Below are 24,321 nucleotides of genomic sequence, written 5' to 3'. Positions count from 1 at the left end.
CGGGAAGCACTGATACATCCATAAGTATGTACATAAACTCCAGGTTCTTGGATGGAGTGGTACAACTCCCATAGTCCCTGCAGCACTGGGCAGCCTCCACCCCCTGACTTGTTCATGTGTCCATTTCATCCTGAAATGTCTCTTACTATCTCCACCACTGCTCCTCAGGGGACAGCTGCAACTCTGCAGAATTTCTGATCTGAGATTCAGTGGTCTTTCTTTTTTTTTTTCAATTACCTTAAAAAAAAAAAAAAAAAAACTTAGCATGATCCGTGTTTGAATTACTATGAAGGTGTTCAATAGCTTGATATAGGACCATGATTTTATTTATTCTAAAAATCAAGTCACTGAAAGAGTTGTCTAAATAGAAATAACATCTTATATGCACTTATATTTGCTTCCCCAAGCCCTTGAAGTCACAACATGAAAAGTAAGAGCAGGCTGTCATTTATAAAATGTAAAGGGAGTGAAAGCAAAAAAAAAAAAAAGGAGTTAGATGTCAGAGCTCAGGAGATTTTGTTTGGTTATATATTTATTGTTGGGCTTCCCTGCTGGCTCAATGGTAAAGAATTTGTGTTCCAGTGCAGAAGACAAAGGTTCAATCTGTGATCGGGGAAGATCCCACATGTCGTGGACCAACTGGGTTCCCCCTACGCCACAACTATTGAGCCTGTGCTCTAGAGTCCGGGAGCCACAACTACTGAAGTCTGTGTGCCTAGAGCCTGTGCTCTGCAACAAGAGAAGCCACCACAATGAGAGGTCTGCGTACCCCAACTAGAGGGTAGCCCCTACTCACGGCAACTAAAGAAGAGTCCAAGCAACAACAAAGACCCAGCACAGCGGAAAAAAATCTGTTATCCACAAGAAAGCAAAATAAACTCTCTCTGGCTTCCTCCAGGTAAAACAATATATTTAAAAAAGAAGTATATATTCAAACACAAATACAAGTACCACTTAAATTGATGTTATTAATAATTCACATAATGTGGACATTTCCAGACCCTGAAAAATGTTTTTCCCGACTAGTCCAACTAACCATGTCCAAACAGATCTACTAAACTTTCAGAGACACAAATTTCTTCCTAAGTAAAATTTACAAGTTTGATCCTAATAGATTCCCATCTGCATATGCCAAAATATAATGTTTTCTAGTTGTTAGGTTTAGAGCCCCAAACTGTCTTACTTTACTTTCCTGCCACTCTCAAGGACTTCCATCAGATCAGTCAAGTCAAGAAAGGTCACCGGTCTGGAACCCACGGCAAAGTTGCTCTATTCACTGGCACATTTCCTGAAGTACGTTTTTTATCTTTCAAAGTTGAAGCCCACATTGATTGAGTAAGGGATGAATGCTCATACTAATGAGCTCTCCATGCTCTTGTTGAGTATTTTTCCTCTGAATTAGTTGAAATTTTAAGAGTTATGCAGGACCTTACTTGGAATGTTAGAACCCAGGGAATAAAATCGCCACTCCCAACCCCACCCCAGATGTTTTGACTTCCTCATGACTCCTAATGATGGAGAATGGGACAATCTTTACATCTTTACACCAAGAAAGAACTTTCTCGTATACAATTAAGGCTGAAGAGCTATCCCTTTAGAACGGTAGCATTTGCCTTTGTTTTATAAGCTGTCTGTCTCCGGCACACCACCCGAACCTTGAATTCATGGTTAACATCAATCCTCTGCTTTTCTATACATACATACATACACATCCAGTTCAGCACACATTTCCTTTCAAACACAGATGTTCTTTACATGCAGTGTTTTATATGGAGAAGTTTATGGAAGATTAGTAACAAAATAAAATGATTTGGGGAAATTCAAATGATCTTCAACTTCTAAAAAAATATAAACTGTATTATATAATTATCCATTGCTTCTTAAACCCTCCCCACCATCCTCTACATATGGAAAAATGATAAGAATGGAGACTAAAGAGACATAGTAAGATGGTTCAGATTGAACTAAGCCATTTAATTTCTTTGTATTGTTGAAGTTTGCTTCTATGATTAAAACCATCATGATTATTAAGAAATAGCTTTCTTTCAGAGTCACATTAGAACCAGAAAAGGAGGCATTTGTCATGCATTGAGATACCTCTGGCATAGCTCACTCCTCTGAATCATGTCTGCCCTTTCTCCTTTCCTCTTTTAACATTTGGAAAATAACATCTATGTTAGTTGATAACAGATCTGGAAGAAAGGACCAAGAAAGTGATGTGAGCTCTGTCAATCTTCAACCTCACCAAGGAAAACACATTAAAATGTTTTTCATGAAAAATCAGCTTCAGTCTACAAATATTCAGAGCAAAGCGACCTTGCATATATATAACACACCAGGATTCTTGGAAGAATATAAGTGAGCCAATGAGAAAGAAGGGGAAACATCCTAAAGGAAGAAATTAAATCCAGGAAAACGATTGGCAAATGCATTTCTTACCTTTTCTGCTGACTGGGCTGTACCAAAAAAGATGGGGATAAAAGCTAACCAAATGATGCAGGTGGTATACATGGTAAATCCAATGGGTTTGGCTTCATTGAAAGTCTCTGGAACTCCTCTTGTTTTAATGGCATAGACAGTACAAGTAACCATCAAGAGAATACTGTAGCCCAGTGAACAAATGAGCGAGAGATCAGAGATGTCGCACTTGAGCACTCCCCTGGCGTTCTCCGGATCTAGAGTCCTCTGTTCTCCATAGTCTATGATGATGTGTGGTGGGTCCACAACAAACCAGACACACACTCCCAGGAGCTGGATGGAGATCAGGCTGAAGGTGATCACCAGCTGGGATGCAGGACTGATAAACTTAGGTGCTGTGACAGATTTCTTTCCCTGCTCAAATATTCGGTGGATTCGGTTTGTTTTGGTCAGGAGCGCTGCATAGCTGAAACACATGCCGAGTCCTAGGAAGATCCGCCGGAAGGAGCAGATGATGGTATCTGGTGCTGCAATCATCAAAAAGGTGATTGAATAACAGAGAAAAATCCCCGTGAGGAGCACGTAACTAAGTTCGCGGCCCGAAGCCCTCACGATAGGCGTGTCGTTATAGCGGACGAAGGTCACGATCACAAAGGTGGTGGCGATGATTCCCAAGATGGCAACGAACACAGGCACCACCGCCCAGGGAGAATGCCACTCGAGTTTGATGATGGGGATTAGCTGGCAGCCTGTGCGGTTGACGTTGGGTCTCTGATCCAAAGGGCAGAGTTCACAGGACAGCTCATCTACCTGGTAGTTGTAACCTTCACAGCGCTCGCAGTGCCAGCAGCAAGGGACTCCTTTCACTGTCTTCTTCCTCTCACCGGGCTTACAGGGCAGGCTGCAGACCGACGCCGGGTGAGTGTGCTCTCTATTGGCCCACTGCATGTCTTCCACCTGTGGGTATAAAATATTAATGAGCCTTCCATTTTCCCCCCATTTATAATATCCTAATCCTAGCCACAGGTTTGTAATAAATCACTGAATGCTGACAGGACAGTTTACCATAATAAGAGCCCAGAGTTTCTTTCCCTGACTTTATGAAAGTATTAAATGATTGGGGCCAATAAATCATTCACATCATCAACTTGATGAGTGTCATTACTTTCCATTTACCTCCTTGATTTTGACCAATCTGACATTTGGAGAAAGATGCATTGATCTAAACAGCTTTAAAATGGAAAAAAAAAAAAAAAAGAAAAGTCCTATGGAAAGAAACCTGTTAGAGCTAAACTCAGATATAAATGCCCTGAAATACTGGCTAGGATATAAATACACATATGAACAATGAATCAAGTCTTTCTACCATATTTGGGGAAATTCAAATCTCACTGTGTCAATTTTGAAAGGAAATGGCAAAACTAGCTACTTTAATCTCTGACACTCCTCATGTGTCCATAGTGACAACTATATGAATGGTTTTGCCTCTGTTTAACATTCAGATTCACTTATGCCCCTCAGCCTTGCATTTTCACACTGGGGAAAAGACCATGCTGAGTGAGACAGCTTGATGATGATATTTCCATTGAACAAAAGTAGGCTTAAAGCAATGAAATTGATACAAATGAGTGAGATCCCCTAGTAGGATTTCTGTGTCAAGGCCTTAGGGTTCCATCTCACTCTTTTGAATTAGACCATAGAATACCTCTATTAAAACCAAAGTGTTATTTTAAAGGAATTTTGCCAGTCATTGACCCCTTACCTTAAATTGCTTTACTAAAGGTTCTGGACCCAATTCCAATGTGGGGGACAGGGCAAAAGGGGTTTCCTAAACCACAAAGAAATTCTGGAGTACTAGCTGTTTCTCCTATAAGTCAAATCAATTCTGACATCATCTACCTGGAAATAGCATCAAATCTCACAAATGCTATAGGAAAAAAAACAGAAATTATAGATCAACAATTTACTATGACAAGCAGCTTCTATATAAAAGGTAAGCTCTATGAACAGAGTGATTTTGCTCATTGATATGGACAAACAATGATGGACACTCAATTCATCCTCAAATATTTATTGAATTTGTGAGGAAGGAAGAATGTGAGGGGTACCCCTGAGGTAGAAGGAGCCAACTTGAAAGTGCTGAGATCTGGAAATAAAGGATTGCTCAAAGAGGCACAGAGATAAGAGCTGAAGGAATGTTTAAAACAAAACAAAATGAAAAACTATTTTTCCAAGACCAGCTCTATAACAAGTTAAAGGAAAAATCACCATATCCTGTGATAGCCTGGCTCCAAGATGCCCCCCAATAACTTTACCTCCTGGAATCATGCACTCATGGAGTTCTCTCCCACTTTAAATGGGCTGATTTGTGTAAACAATAATATATTCCAGAAATGATGGCATGTGGTTTCTGAGGTTAGGTCATCAGTGACATTTTGGCCTGTGTCTTGTTCTCTCTTGGATTGCTCACTTCAGGGAAATAATTAAACTATCATGAGAGTTCTCCGGCAGCCCCATGGAAAGGAACTGAGGCCTCCCGCCAACAACCAGCACCGACTTGCCATGCATGTGAGGGTGTCACCCAGAAAGTGAATTGTCTGGCCCCAGGCAAGCCTTCGGATGACTGCAGCTCCAGCTGACATCTTGACCACAAACTCATGAGAGACCCTGAGCCAGAAAAACCCAGCTAAGCTGCTTCTGAATTTCCAATCTACAGGAACTGTGTGAGCTAGTAAATGTTTTCTTGTCTTAAGCTGCTAAACATGGAATTATTGTACAGCAATGGAAAACTAATGCAACTCAAGTTAAGCTTTCTTACCCATTCTGTGAATTCCACCAGTATAGCAGTCTATTGAGAATCTACTGAGAAAGTAGTAACAACTAACTATCTTTTACCAAAATATGCCCCCCAAGTTGTCTACTGTCAGCAGCATTCTATCATCACTCTTAAGACTGCCTCCCCTTTGGGAACTATGTGACTGAGATTGTTTTCATAAACATATCTACTGCTTAAGGATGCTTTCCTTTCTTGAATGTGGTGTGAATAGTGGAGGGCAGAGAAGTATAGCCTCTAAGCTCAACATTTGCAGAGGGCCATCAAACCCACCTCAGGTGAAGTGGAGAATTCATGCATGTTTTATTTCAAATATCCTCCCTTGAGAAAGTAGATGGTACTTCATGTGTCCTAAGGGCACTCAAGATTATTAGTTCTACCTTGTCTGTTCACCACAAAGGAAAAGCAATCTATCATAACCCTGTTAATTTTCTATTAGCTTTCAATGATTTAGAAAAGTTATTTTATTTATGTATAAGATTCCATTAGGCAAGAAAAAAGTTAAATTGAAAGTGGCTTCTCTCAAAAATATTGAGAAAAATGAAATGCTCTACTGAGTGGCTAAAATATTGATTTTATACCCTAATGGACTCTTCTAAGATAATAAAATATGTTTTGTGAAGGTTATGTTTCAAAGCTAATTACTGTAAAATCAAAATTGCATTTTGTTTGGGGCTTCTATAGATTTATAATATTACTGTTGAAGAAAATGACACTAAAAAAAAATTCTCAGACACATTAAACTTCAAATTTGGTAGAGACCTTAAAGGTCAACTTGTCTAACCACATGTTCGATTCTTTAATTCACAAAGCACTTTATTTTCTAGAAGGAAATGACTTATTAACAAAGAAATATACTCAATCAGATAGGCCTCATTACAGAAGATAAATATTCATCATTATAAGCTAAGCATTACATTTTTCTTGATCAATTTTTTGAATACTCAACTAGTGAAAAAATGTTTTCATAAATAAAAATTAAAGTTATAAGACAATGAAAATACCACATCTTTTAAAAACTGTAAATTTTCTTTAAGTAAAAAACAATGTAGTCATGAAATATGTGTGACATTTCGTGATATAATGGAGAAAACTATGTATGATTCAGTAAACATGTTAAAAATACATGACTGCATTTCATCAAGGAATCTATTATGTATAACTAGATATGCAGATGACACCACCCTTATGGCAGAAAGTGAAAAGGAACTAAAAAGCCTCTTCATGAAGGTGAAAGTGGAGAGTGAAAAAGTTGGCTTAAAGCTCAACATTCAGAAAACAAAGATCATGGCATCCGGTTCCATCACTTCATGGGAAATAGATGGGGAAACAGTGGAAACAGTATCAGAGTTTATTTTGGGGGGCTCCAAAATCACTGCAGATGGTGACTGCAGCCATGAAATTAAAAGACGCTTACTCCTTGGAAGAAAAGTTATGACCAACCTGGATAGCATATTCAAAAGCAGAGACATTACTTTGCCAGCAAAGGTCCGTCTGGTCAAGGCTATGGTTTTTCCTGTGGTCATAAATGGATGTGAGAGTTGGACTGTGAAGAAAGCTGAGCGCCGAAGAATTGATGCTTTTGAACTGTGATGTTGGAGAAGACTCTTGAGAGTCCCTTGGACTGCAAGGAGATCCAACCAGTCCCTTCTGAAGGAGATCAGCCCTGGGATTTCTTTGGAAGGAATGATGCTACAGCTGAAACTCCAGTAGTTTGGCCACCTCATGCGAAGATTTGACTCATTGGAAAGGACTCTGATGCTGGGAGGGATTGAGGGCAAGAGGAGAAGGGGATGACAGAGGATGAGATGGCTGGATGGCATGACTGACTCGATGGACCTGAGTCTGAGTGAACTCTGGGAGTTGGTGCCTGGCATGCTGCGACTCATGGGGTCGCGAAGAGTCAGACATGACTGAGCAACTGAACTGAACTGAACTGAACTGTACTGTGTTTTGATACCATAGTTGAAGTCTGGGAACCAACTAATATCCACCCCAAAGAGGAAGCAATAGCAAACACTTGAGTCAGGTACTTGTAAATACATTAGTGTTTGAGACAAAATTTATTTTAGATATGATACCAAATTAAAAATAATACTAATTGAGATTGGTAGTATTAATAGAAATTAAACTTCTTATTTTTCACAACTATACTATAAAACACAAAGATCATTCAGCCCTCTTGCTTTTCTATATTAACAAATTATAGCATCTTTCATAATGAGTAAAAATATTTTAAAACAGGTCTTCCTCTCCTTTGGTATTATTCTGATATTAGGATATTTGTGTCTAAAACATGTGTTCTAACAAACGGATGATAGTTATATTGATAGACCTTCCAGAGATGAAACCATAGCCCACTCCTGTCTTGACAATGTTCACCAACGGTGATAGATTCTGGAGGCCCCAATCCAGTTCATTTTCTAGAATATGGGCTATCAACCAGCTTCGGCTGTCAAATTCTGTTATTAATGCAAAGGCACCAATAACCACAAAACCAAAACTTTCTGAGTGTGCCTACATTTTTTAATCTTTAATCTTCCCAAACATAAATTAAAGACATTATTTTTTATAAAATAATTTTCTCCTGTGTAGTTCTAATAACTCCTGATAAAAGGGCTACAAAAATATTTCCCAATTAAAGGCCCTACTGTAACTAATCATTTTCAGTATGCACTACAAAATTCTCACTCAATTTAATACCTCTATTACAGGGTTTTTTCCCCACATATTAAGTTGTATCTTCAACATTATGATTATTATACATGTGGGAAAATTTTAAATATAACACAAAGATAATTGATATCTAGTCATACCATTCTTAATTAGCTCTTTTTATCTTGCTCTATAAATAAGCATAGTATTAATAATTATTTTGATGACTACTTTGCCACTCCAGTATTCAAAAACCCAATTCTTCATCTGACTTATATAACAGCATAATGCAATCATTTCTAGTGAAACTGGACATTTTCTCAAAGGTTTACTTGTTAATTTCCACATAATCAATAGGTTTAACAAGTGTATTTAATTAGGATGAGTATTTAAAATCAGTATTTAAAATGCCAGAATTTGGTTACATATTTTGTGAAGCATATGGTTTTGCTAATGCAACTCAAAATAAACTTTATCAATATATTACTTTATACATTCATATTTATAAATGTTTATATATAAATATATATTGCTTCCTTAATATCCATCCTTTCTTTGGGGTAATGCAATGCTTTCTACTTCTATTCAAAGTGGTAAGTAGGTTTAGTGTCCTTTGCAAATCTAGTATGTATGTATGATCCCTAGATTGAAGTCACAGTTTTGTGTGATGTTACAGGTCTACATAACCTCTAAAAATGTAAACACTCCTCCTATTTAAAAAGACAATTTTAAATTAATTAAAATTTTACTTACAATAGCATTAAAAATAAAATACTTAGGAATAAACTTAACTAGTAAAGTGTAATATTTTTAACTTAAAGCTACAAAATATCATTTTAAGAAAGTTAAAGAAATAAATGAAAAGCAATCTGAAGTTCATGGATCAGAAGACTGAACATTGCCAAGATGGAAATACTCACAAAACTAATCAACAGATTCGACATAATCTCTATTAAAATCTCTTCTGACTTCTTTGAAGAAATTGATTAACTGATCCTAAAATTCATAGGGGAATATAAGAGACCAAGAATAGACAAAATGATCTTAAAAGAGTGAAGTTGGGGAATTTACACTTCTTGATTTTAAAACTTCCTATAAATCTACAGTAATCAAGCAGCATGATACTGGCACAAAGAAAGACTAATCAATGAAAGAAAATTGAGAGTTCAGAAATAATCTATTACATATAAGGTCAATTGATTTTTTTACAAAGCTGACAAGAAAATTCAATGGAGAAAAAAATAGTCTTTTCAACAATGGTTCTGGCACAAGACATGTCACCAAAAGAATAAGCAACAAAGTTAAAATAAATAAATCAGACTTCATCAATCTTAAATACTTTCATAATTCAACAGATACTATTAGGAGAGTGAAAAAACAACCCACAGAGTGGGCAAAAATATTTCTAACTCATATATCTGATAAAGAACTCATATCAGAATATATATTTTAAAACTCTTAGAATTAAACTGTTAAAAAAGCATGCAATCCAATTAAAAAATAAGTAAAAGAAATGAAGAGACATTTCTCAAAAAAACAGATATGTTTGGTTAATAAGCACAGGAAAAGATGTTTAACATCATTAGTCATCAGAAAAATGCAAAACAGAACCATAATACCCACTAGGATGGTCATAATAAAAAATACAGACAGAATCAAGTTTTATTGAAGATATGGAGAAATTAAAACTCTTTATATTATTGGTGGCAATGTAAAATGGTACAGCTATTTTGGACAGCAGTTCGGCACTTCCTTGAAAAGTTAAACATAGAATTGCCATATGACCTAGCAATTCCACTCCTAAATTATTTCAGTCTAAGAAAACTGGAGACATATGCTCACGCAAAAAATTTATACATGAATTTCATAACAGCATTAGTCATTATAGCAAAAAAGCAGAAAAAATCCAATTCCATTAAAGAAATGTGCTTTATCTACTCAATCAAATATTAAAAATAAATAAAAAGAAACAAAGTAATAATATATGCTATGAAATAAATGAACCTTCAAAATATGCTAAGTGAAAGAAATCAGACAAAAAGACCAGTGTGTAATTTTAATTTATATGTACTGTCCAGAATAAGCAAAGGCATATACAGCCAGTAGATTTTTGACTGCCAGGAGTTAAGGAAAGAACGGAATAGAGAGGATTTCTTGGGAAGTGATGAAAATAGTCTAAAATTAGTGGCAATGGATAACATGACTCTGTGACTATACTAAAAACCACTGAATTATGTATGTTAAAAAGGGCAAACTTTATGGTATTTGAATTATCTCAATAAAGCTGTTACTTTTTAAATATGCAAACTATGTTGATACAGTCAGGAAGAACTAACATTCAGTACTTCATTTGCTGTATAAAAAACCATATTGCATACCCACTCTGTTTTGAGACACAAGACTCAACGTGAGAATTCAACAGTGACCAAGACGCGGTCCCTGGCCTCCGAGTCAGTGCAGGTGGGGAAAGAGATAAGCAGAGAGCCAGTCGCAGCTCAGTGTTAGACTCCCTGCGAAAGAAAAGCAGGGAGGCAGTGGTGCTGCTAGCAGAGGATTCAGCAGGGGCACTCAGCCTGGGTTCTGGGGATGTGTGGACAGCAGCCTGAAGGCTGTATAGGAGATAAACCACCAGGAACAGGAATCCCAAGAAGGCATCAAGCCAAAAAAAAAAAAAAAAAAGATTAAACTTCAGCGGTGAGAAGCCATAACAAACTGGAGAAACTAAAGATAAAACAAATAGCAAAAATACAGATTAAAACACTGGTTGGAGTGGCAAGAGGCAGGCTAAGGAAAAGAGGAAACGCAAGATCATTTTAAAAGAAACTTACAAGCCGCTGAGACGAGTTTGGATGTTATGCTGAAAGTGATAGTTGGGATCCTCTGAAGGGACAGAGAAAAAGAAATGCAAAGAGGAAAAAAGGTTGTCTGAGGAAACCTTAATAATAGCTATGAAAAGAAGAGAAACGAAAGGCAAAGGGGAAAAGGAAAGATATACCCATTTGAATGCAGGGTTCCAAAGAATAGAAAGGAGCGATTAGAAAGCCTTCCTTGGTGATCAATGTAAAGAAATAGAAGAAAACAATAGAATGAGAAAGACTAGAGATCTCTTCAAGAAAATCAGAGATACCAAGGGAACATTTCATGCAAAGATGGACACAATAAACGACAGAAATGGTAGGGACCTAACAGAAGCAGAAGATATTAAAGAGGTGGCAAGAATACAACAGAAGAACTGTACAAAAAAGAGCTTCACGATCCAGATAATCACGATGGTGTGATCACTCACCTAGAGCCAGACATCCTGGAATGAGAAGTCAAGTGGGCCTTAGAAAGCATCACTACGAACAAAGCTAGCGGAGGTGATGGAATTCCACTTGAGCTATTTCAAATCCTAAAAGATGATGCTGTGAAAGTGCTGCACTGAATATGCCAGCAAATTTGGAAAACTCAGCAGTGGCTACAGGGCTAGAAAAGGTCAGTTTTCATTTCAGTCCCAAAGAAATGCAATGCCAGAGAATGCTCAAACTACTGCACAATAGCACTCATCTCACACGTTAGCAAACTACTGCTCAAAATTCTCCAAGCAAGGGTTTAACAGTACATGAACCAAGAACTTCTAGATGTTCAAGCTGGATTTAGAAAAGACAGAGGAACCAGAGATCAAATTGCCAACATCCGTTGGATGATCATAAAAGCAAGAGAGTTCCAGAAAAACATCTACTTCTGCTTTATTGACTATGCCAAAGCTTTTGACTGTGTGGATCAAAACAAATGGTGGAAAATTCTTCAAGACATGGGAATACCAGACCCACCTGACCTGCTTCCTGAAAAATCTGTATGCTGGTCAAGAAGCAACAGTTAAAACTGGACATGAAACAACAGACTGGTTCCAAATCAGGAAAGGAGTATGTCAAGGCTGTGTATTGTCACCCTACTTAATTTACACTGAGAGATTTTTTGGGGGGGTTCCAAAATCACGCAGATGGTGACTGCAGCCACAAAATTAAAAGATGCTTGCTTCTTGGAAGAAAAGTTATGACCAACCTAAGCAGCTTATTAAAAAGCAGAGACATTACTTTGCTAACAAAAGTCCATCTAGTCAAAGCTACGGTTTTTCCAGTAGTCATGTATAGATGTGAGATTTGGACTACAGAGAAAGCTGAGTGCCAAAGAATTGATGCTTTTGAACTGTGGTGTTGGAGAAGACTCTTGAGAGTCCCTTGGACTGCAAGGAGATCCAGCCAGTCCATCTTAAAGGAAATCAGTCCTGAATATTCATTGGAAGGACTGATGCTGAAGTTGAAACTCCAATACTTTGGCCACCTTATGTGAAGAACTGATTTGTCTGAAAAGACCCTGATGCTGGGAAAGATTGAAGGCGGGAGGAGAAGGGGATGACAGAGGATAAAATGGTTGGATGGCATCATCGCCTCAGTGGACATGAGTTTGAGTAACCTCTGGGAGTTGGTGATAGACAGGGAGGCTTGACCTGTTGCAGTCCATGGGGTCACAAAGAGTCAGACACGACTGAGCAACTGAACTGAAGGGGCAAAGATGATGAGTTTTATTGCATAGAAGGATCACTGTGCAGTATAGAGAGAAGATGGAAAAAATCCAAGGCTAGATATGGTCAATCACCTGTCAAGCTGAGGCTTTTGCTAAATTCCAGCTGCAAGTGATGACAAGAGGAATCCAAAGAGCAGCAATGAGCAGGAAGGACTTTGTAGGCAGCACCAGGTTTCTCAGACTATCCTCATGGCCCAAGAGCATGATTAAAGAATTTTAACCAAATGTGTGATCTCATATAAAATAAAATATACATTTTATACATATATATGCTGCTGCTAAGTCGCTTCAGTCGTGTCCGACTCTGTGCGACCCCATAGACGGCAGCCCACCAGGCTTCCCCGTCCCTGGGATTCTCCAGGCAAGAACACTGGAGTGGGTTGCCATTTCCTTCTCCAATGCATGAAAGTGAAAAGTGAAAGCAAAGTCGCTTGGTCGTTCCCGACTCTTAGCGACTCCATGGACTGCAGCCTTCCAGGCTCCTCCATTCATGGATTCTCCAGGCAAGAGTACTGGAGTGGGGTGCCATTGCCTTCTCCAACACATATATATACATATATACATATATATATATATATATATATATATATATATGAGATCAGTGTGGTGACAGATCAGGAGAAAGGATGATACTAGCAAGAATAAGAATTAAGGGAATAATGTCATAATTCTAGACAAGACAAGAGCCTATGAACTGTTGGAATCAGTAATTATGAAGAAAATGGGATAGGTTTAAGATATAGTGGGAAAAAAATAGAAATAAGAGTGGCAAGAAGAAAACAGAAAAACCAAACAATGGCATCCGGCCTTGTGTTTGAGAGTCATCCTTAGCATTTCACTTACTTCAGCCTTACTTCTGATCAACCGCCAACTGCATGGCCAGGCATGATCTCATCCCTGCCTAACTCCCAGGTAATTACGTACCAACCCTCCTTACTCTCCTACTGTACATCACACAACACCTTGTAATCTTCTTCAATGGCACTTTTACAGTAGGCAATTCTGCACTTGTTTTTCTTTTTACTTCAATAAATGGTTTTATAAATTTTACATTATGTTCCTTAGAATCACTTAAAGGCTTTACTCAAACTATATCTCACTGGAAAGCAGTTCTTAGAGACTACAGTTTAACAGGCCTGGGAAAGAACCTCAACTTGGCATTTTTAAAAGAAGCCCTTCTTCTTTCAGTGATTCTGTCATGTAATTAGTGAACCACACTTTGCTAAGCACCAAGTTAAATTTATTTTTCTCAGGAGAGGAAGAGCCTATTCTGTTTTTCCAGCATTGTGATCCAAAGCCTAACACGGTGACTAACCTCCAGTGAACATTCATGAATATTTGCTGAATGAATGAAGGAGGACTGGAAGAACAAGTGAACAGGTGACGGTGTCCTTTACCCAAAGTCCCAGGGAGGCTTCCAAGCCAGGAAGCTCAGGAATCAGCTGAACGCATCAGCTGTGCTCAGGAGTCAGGTTTGCCTGAGGCAAAGATTTCCAAGGCACAGTCATATGCAAGGCGGTCGAGACCATGAATATGTATTAGCAAATTCTCACCCACAGAAACAATGGAATGTGTGAAAGGAAGATGGCACAAATGAAGGCATGGAAAGAGCAAAATGTAAAGAGCAGACTCAGTAAGATTAGTAGAAGAGGAAGGAAAAACATGGCCAGATGGAAACTAGGGAAGAATCCAGTCCAAGGTCCAAGAAACCCAACAGATTATTTTCAGAAATGAGGAAGTGCTCAGTGGCGCCCAAAGACAGATTTCGTGAGCATACGATTTGAAAATTGAGAGTCCTTGGTTACCTTCATGACAAAAAAAAAAAAAAAATTAACTTTTCTGTGAAATCTTCTCAAAAGACCCTATACCACTCAGGTGGGTATACTCCTTCCCTGGATTCCATTATATACCATTATGTATTTTATTATAACTCTTTGACATTATATTGGGACTATCTGTTCACTTGTTCATTTCCCCACCAGACAGAGAGCAGAGAATCTCAAGGACAGATATTTTTACTTCCCATTATCTGTATTAAGACCTAGGATTCAGTAGGAATTCAATATTTGAAAAAAAAAAGACAGAAATTGATTAATAATTAGAATGTGTGGTAAACACATCTATTACTACTCCAAATATATAATGACTCTCTATTTGGGGTTTTAAGTAGGATGGTAACAAACTTACTCTTCCTAAATCTGTGTAGCCTCTTACTGTTTCATCCATACCTTCAGAGAAGCCAATTTGGGGGACACTCTGTACTCTGATCTTATAGGGATGCACCTTAGAGGGATGTTGGAAAGATCTAACAAGCTAATATCTATGAAAATGGTTGGTGAACACAAAATGTAAAGGGCAGTCTGAAACTTTTCATATGCCTTGGTTTAGGACTGAGGCAGCATTGGAAAGAAGGTAACCACTCTCCACCTATTAGTAAACATAGCTGTTCTGTTAAAAAAACTATGTCAGCTGCAACAGACCAAACCACGGTCTTTGGATTTCATCCAGATCTGCTATTTCATGCTTTTATTTTCCCATAATCTCGGCTCTTAATGTCAGTTCCTGGTAATTGCCACAGGAGATGCCCCTTGACTCACCCCAGCTCTGTGCAGAGAAAAGCACCTAGGCCAGTGCCTCGTGCCCTTGACTCTGAAGATGAAGAGGGTGGCATCTGCCAGGGAGGATGTTGGGATGAGTGTTGTGGAATGACTGTTTTGGAGGACCAGTAAGGAAGTCACACCTACAATACGTTCATTGAATGGGATGCACTAACCCTATGATAGCATTTCACCCCAACATACTACATATGCAAATATCTAGGGAGCATGGGGTATTTGTAGCCACAGTACTGAAACTGGGTAATCTTTTCCCTTAATTTTAAGTTTATGATAAAAATCATAATTTGAATGCTATGAAGAGTAGTCATTTTAACTCTAAAGACATTGTTATAACTTGTATTATTATGTTTATGTTTATGATTATATTGTAAACAACCAAATTTTTTTTATATAAATGCTTTCTATTTAAGGACTTCCCTGATAGCTCAGTTGGTAAAAAAAATCCACCTGAAGTGGAGGAGACACTGGTTTGATTCCTGGGTCAGGAAGATCCCCTGGAGTAGGGATAGGCTACCCACTCCAGTATTCTTGGGCTTCCCTTGTAGCTCAGCTGGTAAAGAATCTGCCTGCAATGTGGGAGACCTGAGTTTGAGCCCTGGGTTGGGAAGATCCCCTGGAGAAGGGAAAGGCTACCCACTCCAGTATTCTGGCCTGGAGAATTCCATGGACTGTAGTCCATGGGGTTGCAAAGAGTTGGACACGACTGGGTGGTCATGTATGGATGTAAGAGTTGGACTGTAAAGAAAGCTGAGTGTCAAAAAATTGATGCTTTTGAACTGTGTTATTAGAGAAGACTCTTGAGAGTACCTTGGACTGCAAGGAGATCCAACCAATCCATCCTAAAGGAGATCAGGCCTAGGTGTTCATTGGAAGGACTGATGTTGAAGCTGAAACTCCAATACTTTAGCCACCTGATGCGAAGAACTGACTCATTGGAAAAGACCCTTATGGTGGGAAAGATTGAGGACAGGAGGAGAAGGGGACAACAGAGGATGAGATGGTTGGATGGCTTCACCAACTCAATGGACATGGGTTTGGGTGGACTCCTGGAGTTGGTGATGGAAAGGGAGGACTGGCGTGCCACGGTTCATGGAGTTGCAAAGAGTCGGACATGACTGAGTGACTGAACTGAACTGAACTGAGTGACTTTCACTTTTTCATTTGAATGTTTACTATAAAATTACTATTTCAATCACTAAGGATGATTTGACATGCTAGATCTTTTCTGAATATAATTTATAAGCTTTCATATTTTTAATTTGAAATCTTAAAATATGATATAAAGACCATATATGAATAGCTACATTATAGACATCGTGCCTGTATTTTATGATGACTAAATTCAGTTAAGCAGATCCTTCATTGCTAATAAGTAAATAATAAGAGAATCAGCCTGGGGTAATATTCCCTATGAGCAATATTTTTGACTCAGGATATTCCTTTAAATTATTCACATTTCTTATTTTTCCTACACTAAGTTGATTTATAAATGCATGAAAAACTAAAACAATTCTTTATAAAGCATTTTGAGATATTTTGAACAATGTAATATATGTTCAGTGCAAAACACTTGTCTATTTCAATCTTAGCCCATATCACTCAAAGTATATTTAACTCAATCTGTGGAAATTTATAGGAAGTGAATGCTTTCAGAATGTGAGAAGCTAGACAATGAGGTTTAGAATGAATTATTTCCAGGGGAAAGCTACTTTATATTGCTAAGCAAACAGAACATAAAAAGTGATAATGATGATAATAGCTAACATTTATTGAGGGTATACTCTGTGTCGGAATTGTCCTAAGCACAGAACATTAAATGCTTACAACAGCAACCCATTTGGTTTAAGGGATCACAGAACAGTAGGTGACTTGCCCCACATCACATAGTTACTAAATGATGGAGGGGGTATGACGTCATACACCCAATCATAGCACTTTATTGTCTGTACCTGATGGCTCCCCAGGGCAGTGCATGACATGATAGATGGTGGAAAAAAATTAAAACTGACTGAAGATCCAGAGTAGAGAGATGAGGAGATACTGGAGCAGGCATAACACATTTGACGTAAAAGTCCAGATAAAAGGGATGTGGCCCCAGATAGGAGAGGCCCTAGACAAGAGCAGAAGAGTGAATGAGATCAGGGCAAATCAGTTTACTGGGGATGGAAAGAATAGAAAGAAGAATCAAAAGAATCTGGTGATAATTTGCCTAAAGGATTTTTTCACACCAGATCCAATATAAAAACCTTAGATAAAATTAAAAAACATTTGCTTCATAGTTTGAGTACACTCCATCCTAGGGGTTCCTTCACCCTCAAAGTTATTACAGTGAAACCCTGTCTCCAACTAACATTCTTCTAGCTATTACATTCCATTTAAGAACATCATAAAGGAAACTGTATCAATTGAGCATGCTTTATTCACAGTAATCCTGAATGGCACTCCTCCTGCCTGAAAGGCGTTTATAAATTAATCCCAAATGAATACATGCAAAGTAAGATACTTTATTTGAAATAAAAAGAGAAGACACCCAGTTTAAAAAATCTCACTTCTATACTGAATTTCTAGGGACTGCAGACTTTACACTACCCACACAGAGACAGGCGGGAAACTGCTAAATACCAGCAAAAAAGGCTGCTGCAGCCAGGAAGGAATAGAGTTATCACAACAGAGACATGTCATAAAAATAAATGACTTTGGGGAAAATGGTGAGAACCTGATGTGGCTTTTTAGCCCCAAACCTAGAGGCTAAAGACTTCCTACCGATTGCAGAATAGAAAGATTGGGAGAGATTAGGAAAAGTTCCCTTGGATCAGCAGGAGCAAAGTGACCAGACAAAAAAGAACAGAGACAAATGAAAAACTGAATGATACAAGAGGAGACCACAGCCAGTAGCAAATATAACTCAGGAAGACACTCAAATATTTTCCAGAACTGTTTGTTTTTATGCTTCAGTTCATAGGATAAATGGTATTGAGACACAATGTTAAGACTGTTGCTTAGAATGTGCAACTTTGAACAAATGCAGATATAAAAACTGAATTGTCGGAAACTTACAGGGAAAAACCCACATGATATTGACGTGTTTATTCTGAACAGAAGTGACAAATCTTATATGAGAACTAAGACAACAATATAAGAAAATGAGCTCTCTGATGTCAGAAGAGAAACATTTTTAATCAGCCATATCTAGCTAAGTGAAAGTGTAAGTGTTATGTCCAACTCTTTGCAACCCAATGGACTGTAGCTGTCCATGGAATTCTCCAAGCAAGAATACTGGAATGGGTATACATTCCTTTCTCCAGGGGATCTTCTAACCAGAATTTAAACACAGGCAGATTCTTAACCGTCTGAACCACCAGGGAAGTCTTATATAGCTAAGAATGTCCTTCAGTTATGAAGAATTTATTTATTTATTTATTTGAAAACATGAATTTCAATAGCAGTATAATCAACAAGGTAGGTACTAGGAATATAAAAATGAATGAAGCAAGGTTTGAACACACAAATATCTTAGAAATTTAGAAGGGACTTGAGTTCAATGCTAAAATTATGTGATCAAATATTTGGTGTTACTGAAGCTGGGTCATACCTGACTCAAAAAAAAAAAAAAAAAAAGACTAAAGATTTACTCTCTAGAAAAGCTAAAACTAGAGGCAGGACACCTGGCACATTTGGGATCAGGGTACCACAATGACATCAGTTGTGATAAGTAAAAATATAAATGCTGAATTGTGAATTTTTCCATTCTCTTACCCTGTCAGGCTCACAGAGTACCACCGGCCTCGCTTACACCCTCTAAGTAGAGGATTGAAGACTCATCTTTGGGAGACTTTTGGTTAGATCCATCAGCCTAGAAGAAAAGATCTAAGCACTGTGACGTGGGGTGACTTCCCAGGGACATACACTGTCATCAAACACATTCGCGTGCAGAGAGCTATTGACCAGACTTTCCCTACACTCTTAGATAGGAGTGGAATCCAAGGGTCATAGGGCATGAAGACAATTTCTACTATGAACACTAGGCATTGCATTAAACAAATAGGGGGAAAAGGAAATTTCAGTACATAAAGGCTATACCTGGAGAGAAAAACATTAAAGGTTATTAATACCTTCAGAGAGCTTTTTAAATTGCCTCCATAAATAAGAATATTCTGTGGAAAAGGAACATACATAGAGAATGAAATAACTCATAAATTATAAATCTTTATAATAATATACTTAATTACATTAGTTCTATTCATAATTATAATTCTAGATAACTGAATTAATTATAATTCTGAATTATAATTTCAGAAACAGAAATCAATAGAAGAACTGGAAGGTAAAGTTGAAGTAATATCCCAGAAAGTAGATTAAAGAGACATAGAAGGACTTCCCCGGTGGCGCAGTAGATGGGAGTCTGCCTGCCAATGCAGGGGACATGGATTCGATCCTTGGTCCAGGAGGATTCCACATGCCACAAGGCAACTGAGCCCCTGAGCCAAAACCACTGAAGCCTGCATGCCTAGAGCCTGTACTCTGCAGCAAGAGAAGCCACCACACTGAGAAGCCCACTCACTGCAACGAAGAGCTGTTGTTCAGTTGCTAAGTCATGTCCAGCACTTTGCGACTGCGTGAACTGCAGCATACCATGCTTCCCTATCCTTCACTATCTCAGCTGTTGGGGGCCAGAGTGAGGTACTCCGCCCATGACAAAGGTCATGAGGAAGGAGGCTCGACATACGCAAAGGCGGGATCGAGCCTCAGGAGTCCCCCTGGAAATCCTCGAGCGTCTACCCCCATAACCAGAGCCTGCCTACTTTACTACTTTGTGCTCTTACCTACATCTCTGACTTTACGGGGGGCTGTCCCCCACCACCTCTTTCGGAGAAGGAGTTAATCTAGAGCTCCAGTTAATAATAATTCCTGGGCGTGATAAGAGTGTTTTAACCTACAAACTCCTCTGAAGGTTCTCTAGCCTGCCTGACAGGCTCGTCCGGCCACATGTGATTGCTCACAGCCTCCCAACCGTGAGAGGCACGAGATGCTTTAAACCCTCTAAAAACAGGTTCTTTAGAGAAGTTAGAAAACTATAAGTATAGTGGGCTAATTAGAAATTGTGTTGGTGAAGGGTTTTTCATTTGTTGAGCCAATGTTTGTTGCTAAGTCTCCATATCCCCTGCCCTTATACACATTAATGAATATATATAATTAACCTTTGATATTAATCACATTAGACCTTAGGCTAAGTAAATTCTTTCCTTAACTAAAACCCACTACACCCTCACCCTGTAGGAATGTAACTTTATTTGGGTGGCGTCTGTTTTGAGAATAATCAGCCCTGGAGAAATAAGTGTCCTGATTGACTGACCGCTGTCACAAGGAGAGGGTCGTAAATTGTCAGCAGGCCCCCCTGGCCAGAAGATGATGTAACACCCCTAAGACCTCTGTATACATTTGTATGAAGCACCTGACTTTGATAAAAGTCAGGACTGCTGACCCCGCGTGACTTTTGTATAACATCTTAGTGTATAAAAACAGACTTTGGAAAATAAAGAATTGGGATCAGTTTCTCGAAATACTGGTCTCCCCATGTCGCTCTCTCTCTCACTCTGGTTGAGTCTCCATCTGGAGCGCGGAACCCACCATGCTTACTAATTATGCCTGGGCTTCTAAGATCCGACCGGGGAGGCCTCAGTGTCTCCTCTCCTTCGGGAGAACGGAAGGACGCCTGCGGCCTACGTAAGTGGTGCAAACTTCTTGTCTTGAAGTTTTATTGGTCTCCCGCGTAAACCAAGCTACTCAGCCTCTTTTCTCCACTGAATTTTCCTACTGAGCTATCCTCATCCTATTACTCTTTATATCTTTGATAAAATATTTAAATAAATAGGTCGCCGACGCCGTCCCCGCTTCGAATACCCTGGATCAGGGTATGCACTCAGCCCCCGCACAAAGCAATGGTGACGCACTGCAGCCAAAAATTAATTAATTTTAAAAGAGACATAGAAAAGAAAATCAGGAGAAAATGAAAGGATCAGTCAAGGATTTAAATGATAATTCCAGAAAAAGAAAATGAAACATTGCAATTATTAAACCAAAAAATTTCCTAGAAGCAAAGAAAAAGATACTTCAGAATAAAAGGACCTACTGAGTGTCCAGTACAATAAATACAAATTATACACATATTAGGGTATATCCTGATGAGATTTCAGAATAAAGAAGACAAATTGGAGATCGTAAAAGATTCTGGTGCAAAAAAAAAAAAAAATTACAAAGAATGACAATCAGAATACCCCAAGAGCCAGGGAACAATGAAACAGTGTCTTCAAATTCTAAACTATAATGATTTCCAACCTAGACTTTAGTAATCTGCAGTATAAGCATAATATTAAAATGAAGACACTTTTATAAACGCAAGTTCTCCAAAAAAATGTATCTTCAATTTTCAGACTTAGGAGGCTATCAGTTAATATGTTGTACCAAAGTAAAAGAATTAATGAAGGAAAACGGGAAACTGGATCATAGGTACAAAAGAAATTGAAAGAAAACCTCTGAATTATTGTAAAAGAGGACACTGGGATATAAGTTTTGCCTTTATTTAGAGATATAACAATCTAAATTGAAGAAGCTGGAGAACATCTCTAAGAATACAAATATAGTTAACCAGATGTCTTCTGTTGCAAAGTTTGGAAGTGAGTTGGCTTTAAGTATATAAAAAGCAAAACAAAACACTAAGCAACCAAACAGTTTTGCAAATGATGATTATTCAGTTCAGTTCAATTCAGTTCAGTTCAGTTCAATTCAGTCGCTCAGTCGTGTCCGACTCTGCAACCCCATGAATTGCAGCACGCCAGGCCTCCCTGTCCATCACCAACTCCCGGAGTTCACTCAGACCCACATCCATCAAGTCAGTGATGCCATCCAGCCATCTCATCATCTGTCGTTCCCTTCTCCTCCTGCCCCCAATCCCTCCCAGCATCAGAGTCTTTTCCAATGGGTCAACTCTTCACATGAGGTGGCCAAAGTACTGGAGTTTCAGCTTTAGCATCATTCCTTCCAAAGAAATCCCAGGGCTGATCTCCTTCAGAATGGACTGGTTGGATCTCCTTGCAGTCCAAGGGACTCTGAAGAGTCTTCTCCAACACCACAGTTCAAAAGCATCAATTCTTTGGCGCTCAGCCTTCTTCACAGTCCAACTCTCACATCCACACATGACCACGGGAAAAACCACAGTACATGAAAATGAAAGTTATGATATAATTATAGCGGAGGATGACAGGACAGGAAGTGTAAATGGCAGAGGAAGACAGATATAAAGGAGATAATTCCTCATATTCCATAGTGAGAAATTAATATAAACTGACTTAGCAGAAAAATAAGAAGTAGAAAGTAAGTATAAGGAAATTACTTAGAAATACAGATTAAAACACATTAAGAAATATGGAGTTGAATGTAGGTGCATTTGGTCATCTGAAAACAGATATATCACAGGCTGCCATTTTCAAATGAGCCTTGTGACACCAACAAACTTTTTATAAACACACAGACAAATAAATTTAGTAAACATTTTAAATAAGAACAAGTTGAAAAAACTTAACAAGTACAGTTATAAAGGAAGATGGATAAGAATCAGAGAAGTGCAAGAGAGCTAAGAATGAAATGCCCACTGATTCCACACAGAAAACATTCAAGGGAAGGCAAGAGTCTGCAAAAAATCATGTTCTTGTCTACAGATCAACCTGCAAAGCTTCTTAATCATTGGGGAAAAAATGCAGAGGTAGAAACAATAATAGAAAATAAGGCAGAAACAAGAAGAAGGAGACTTTGAGAAAAATTACAGGCAAATAACATTTCTAGAGAAACCAAAACAATTGTTATGGAAAATGCAATCAAAGGGATGAGGAAAGAAGGGCTTCCCAAGTAGCTCGGTGGTAAAGAATCCACCTGCCTTTGCAGATGTGGGTTCTATCACTAGGTCAGGAAAATCCTTTGGAGAAAGAAATGGCAACCCACTCCAGTATTCTTGCCTTGAAAATCCCATGGACAGAGGATCCTGGCAGGCTACAGTCCACGGCATCACAAAGAGTCAGACACAACTTAGTGAGTAAACAACAACAATGAGGAAAGAAAATATTTAACTACTATAGAGAAACCTACTGAATGGATTGATGTGCAAAATTAACGGAAGGGACTGATAAAACATAAGAATTTTTGATGGGAGGTAGAAGATTAAAGAAAAGTCCAATACAAATCAAGCAAGATTAAAAAAAAAATTTCGAACAGAAAATAAAAATGATAGTCTCAAACATTCCCACAACACAAATACAGAATAAAAGAAGCATAATATTTTTAAAAGAAGCCCTTATGATCACGTAATTAATAACCTGACAAGTTTTCTTTCACATTTGAGGACTAGAGGAAATTTTTCATAGATATGCCATCCCAGAGAAAATATAATACTTTAAAAAGACTTTACTGGAAAAAAAAATTGTTAGAGTTTATAATCTAATAAGCTAAAAAGTAAAGGAAACTTGGAAAGTCCAGAGAAGGAATCCTAATATTAAAGACATGACCATGATCATTGAAATGTGAGAAATCTAACAAAATGGGAGTAAATTGGTTATAAAACTGGGGACAATTAACAAAAATAGTTTAAAGTGACATGTACTGTAAAACAAAAAAACACAATCACAATAATCTGCACCCAAATCCCCCAGGTTTCAGTGAAAAAATAATCTGCCATGTACTTTTATAGGTAACAAAGTAAACAATGAGAAGAAAAAATGGTTAGACAAATGATAAATTGACAAATTCTAGACCTCAGAGAAAATGTATTTTGAAATGGGTCATAAAGAAATTCTTTAAAAAATTAAAATAAAACAAAACAACCTTGTCTAGACCATATTTTCTGATGAAAATTTCTAGTAAAACTGGACATAAACTCATAAACATAAATGTAACCACTTAGAAATTAAACAGTAACTCTCTTCAAAATGTCGAGTCAAAACCACAATTACAGTCATTAAGAAGTAGAAGATAATAACAGTGCTACATACAGCATTCTGTACTTAAAGCAAAAATTTGTATTCTTCAATGCTTTTATTATAATGCAAGAAATAATAAAAATAAATGAACTCAGTATTAAACTCTAAAAGCTAGCAAAAATAATAACATAAAACTCAGAAAAATAGAGGGGAAATTGATAAAAGTATGCATTAAAGACTTAGAAGACAGGATAATGGTTAACTA

The 24,321-nt window shown here is 38.0% G+C and overlaps 1 protein-coding gene across 14 annotated transcripts in view; it reads right to left on the bottom strand.

Moving 5' to 3' along the window:
• Positions 1 to 24,321, bottom strand: part of GRM8 (glutamate metabotropic receptor 8) — an 868,572-nt gene that overhangs the window by 114,718 nt on the left and 729,533 nt on the right. For all 14 annotated transcript variants that reach the window (XM_086395795.1, XM_086395792.1, XM_086395796.1 and 11 more), the window contains one exon: positions 2,440 to 3,375. In XM_086395795.1, coding sequence (XP_086251921.1) covers positions 2,440 to 3,375 — 936 coding nt within the window. The remainder of the gene's footprint in view (positions 1 to 2,439; positions 3,376 to 24,321) is intronic.

This window comes from Bos grunniens, chromosome 4 (genome assembly GCF_055505025.1).
Source record: "Bos grunniens cultivar Pamir isolate PY7600 chromosome 4, Bosgru_T2T1.0, whole genome shotgun sequence".
In the NCBI taxonomy this organism is placed as follows: Eukaryota; Metazoa; Chordata; class Mammalia; order Artiodactyla; family Bovidae; genus Bos; species Bos grunniens.
This window is presented reverse-complemented; position numbering and strand designations above follow the sequence as displayed.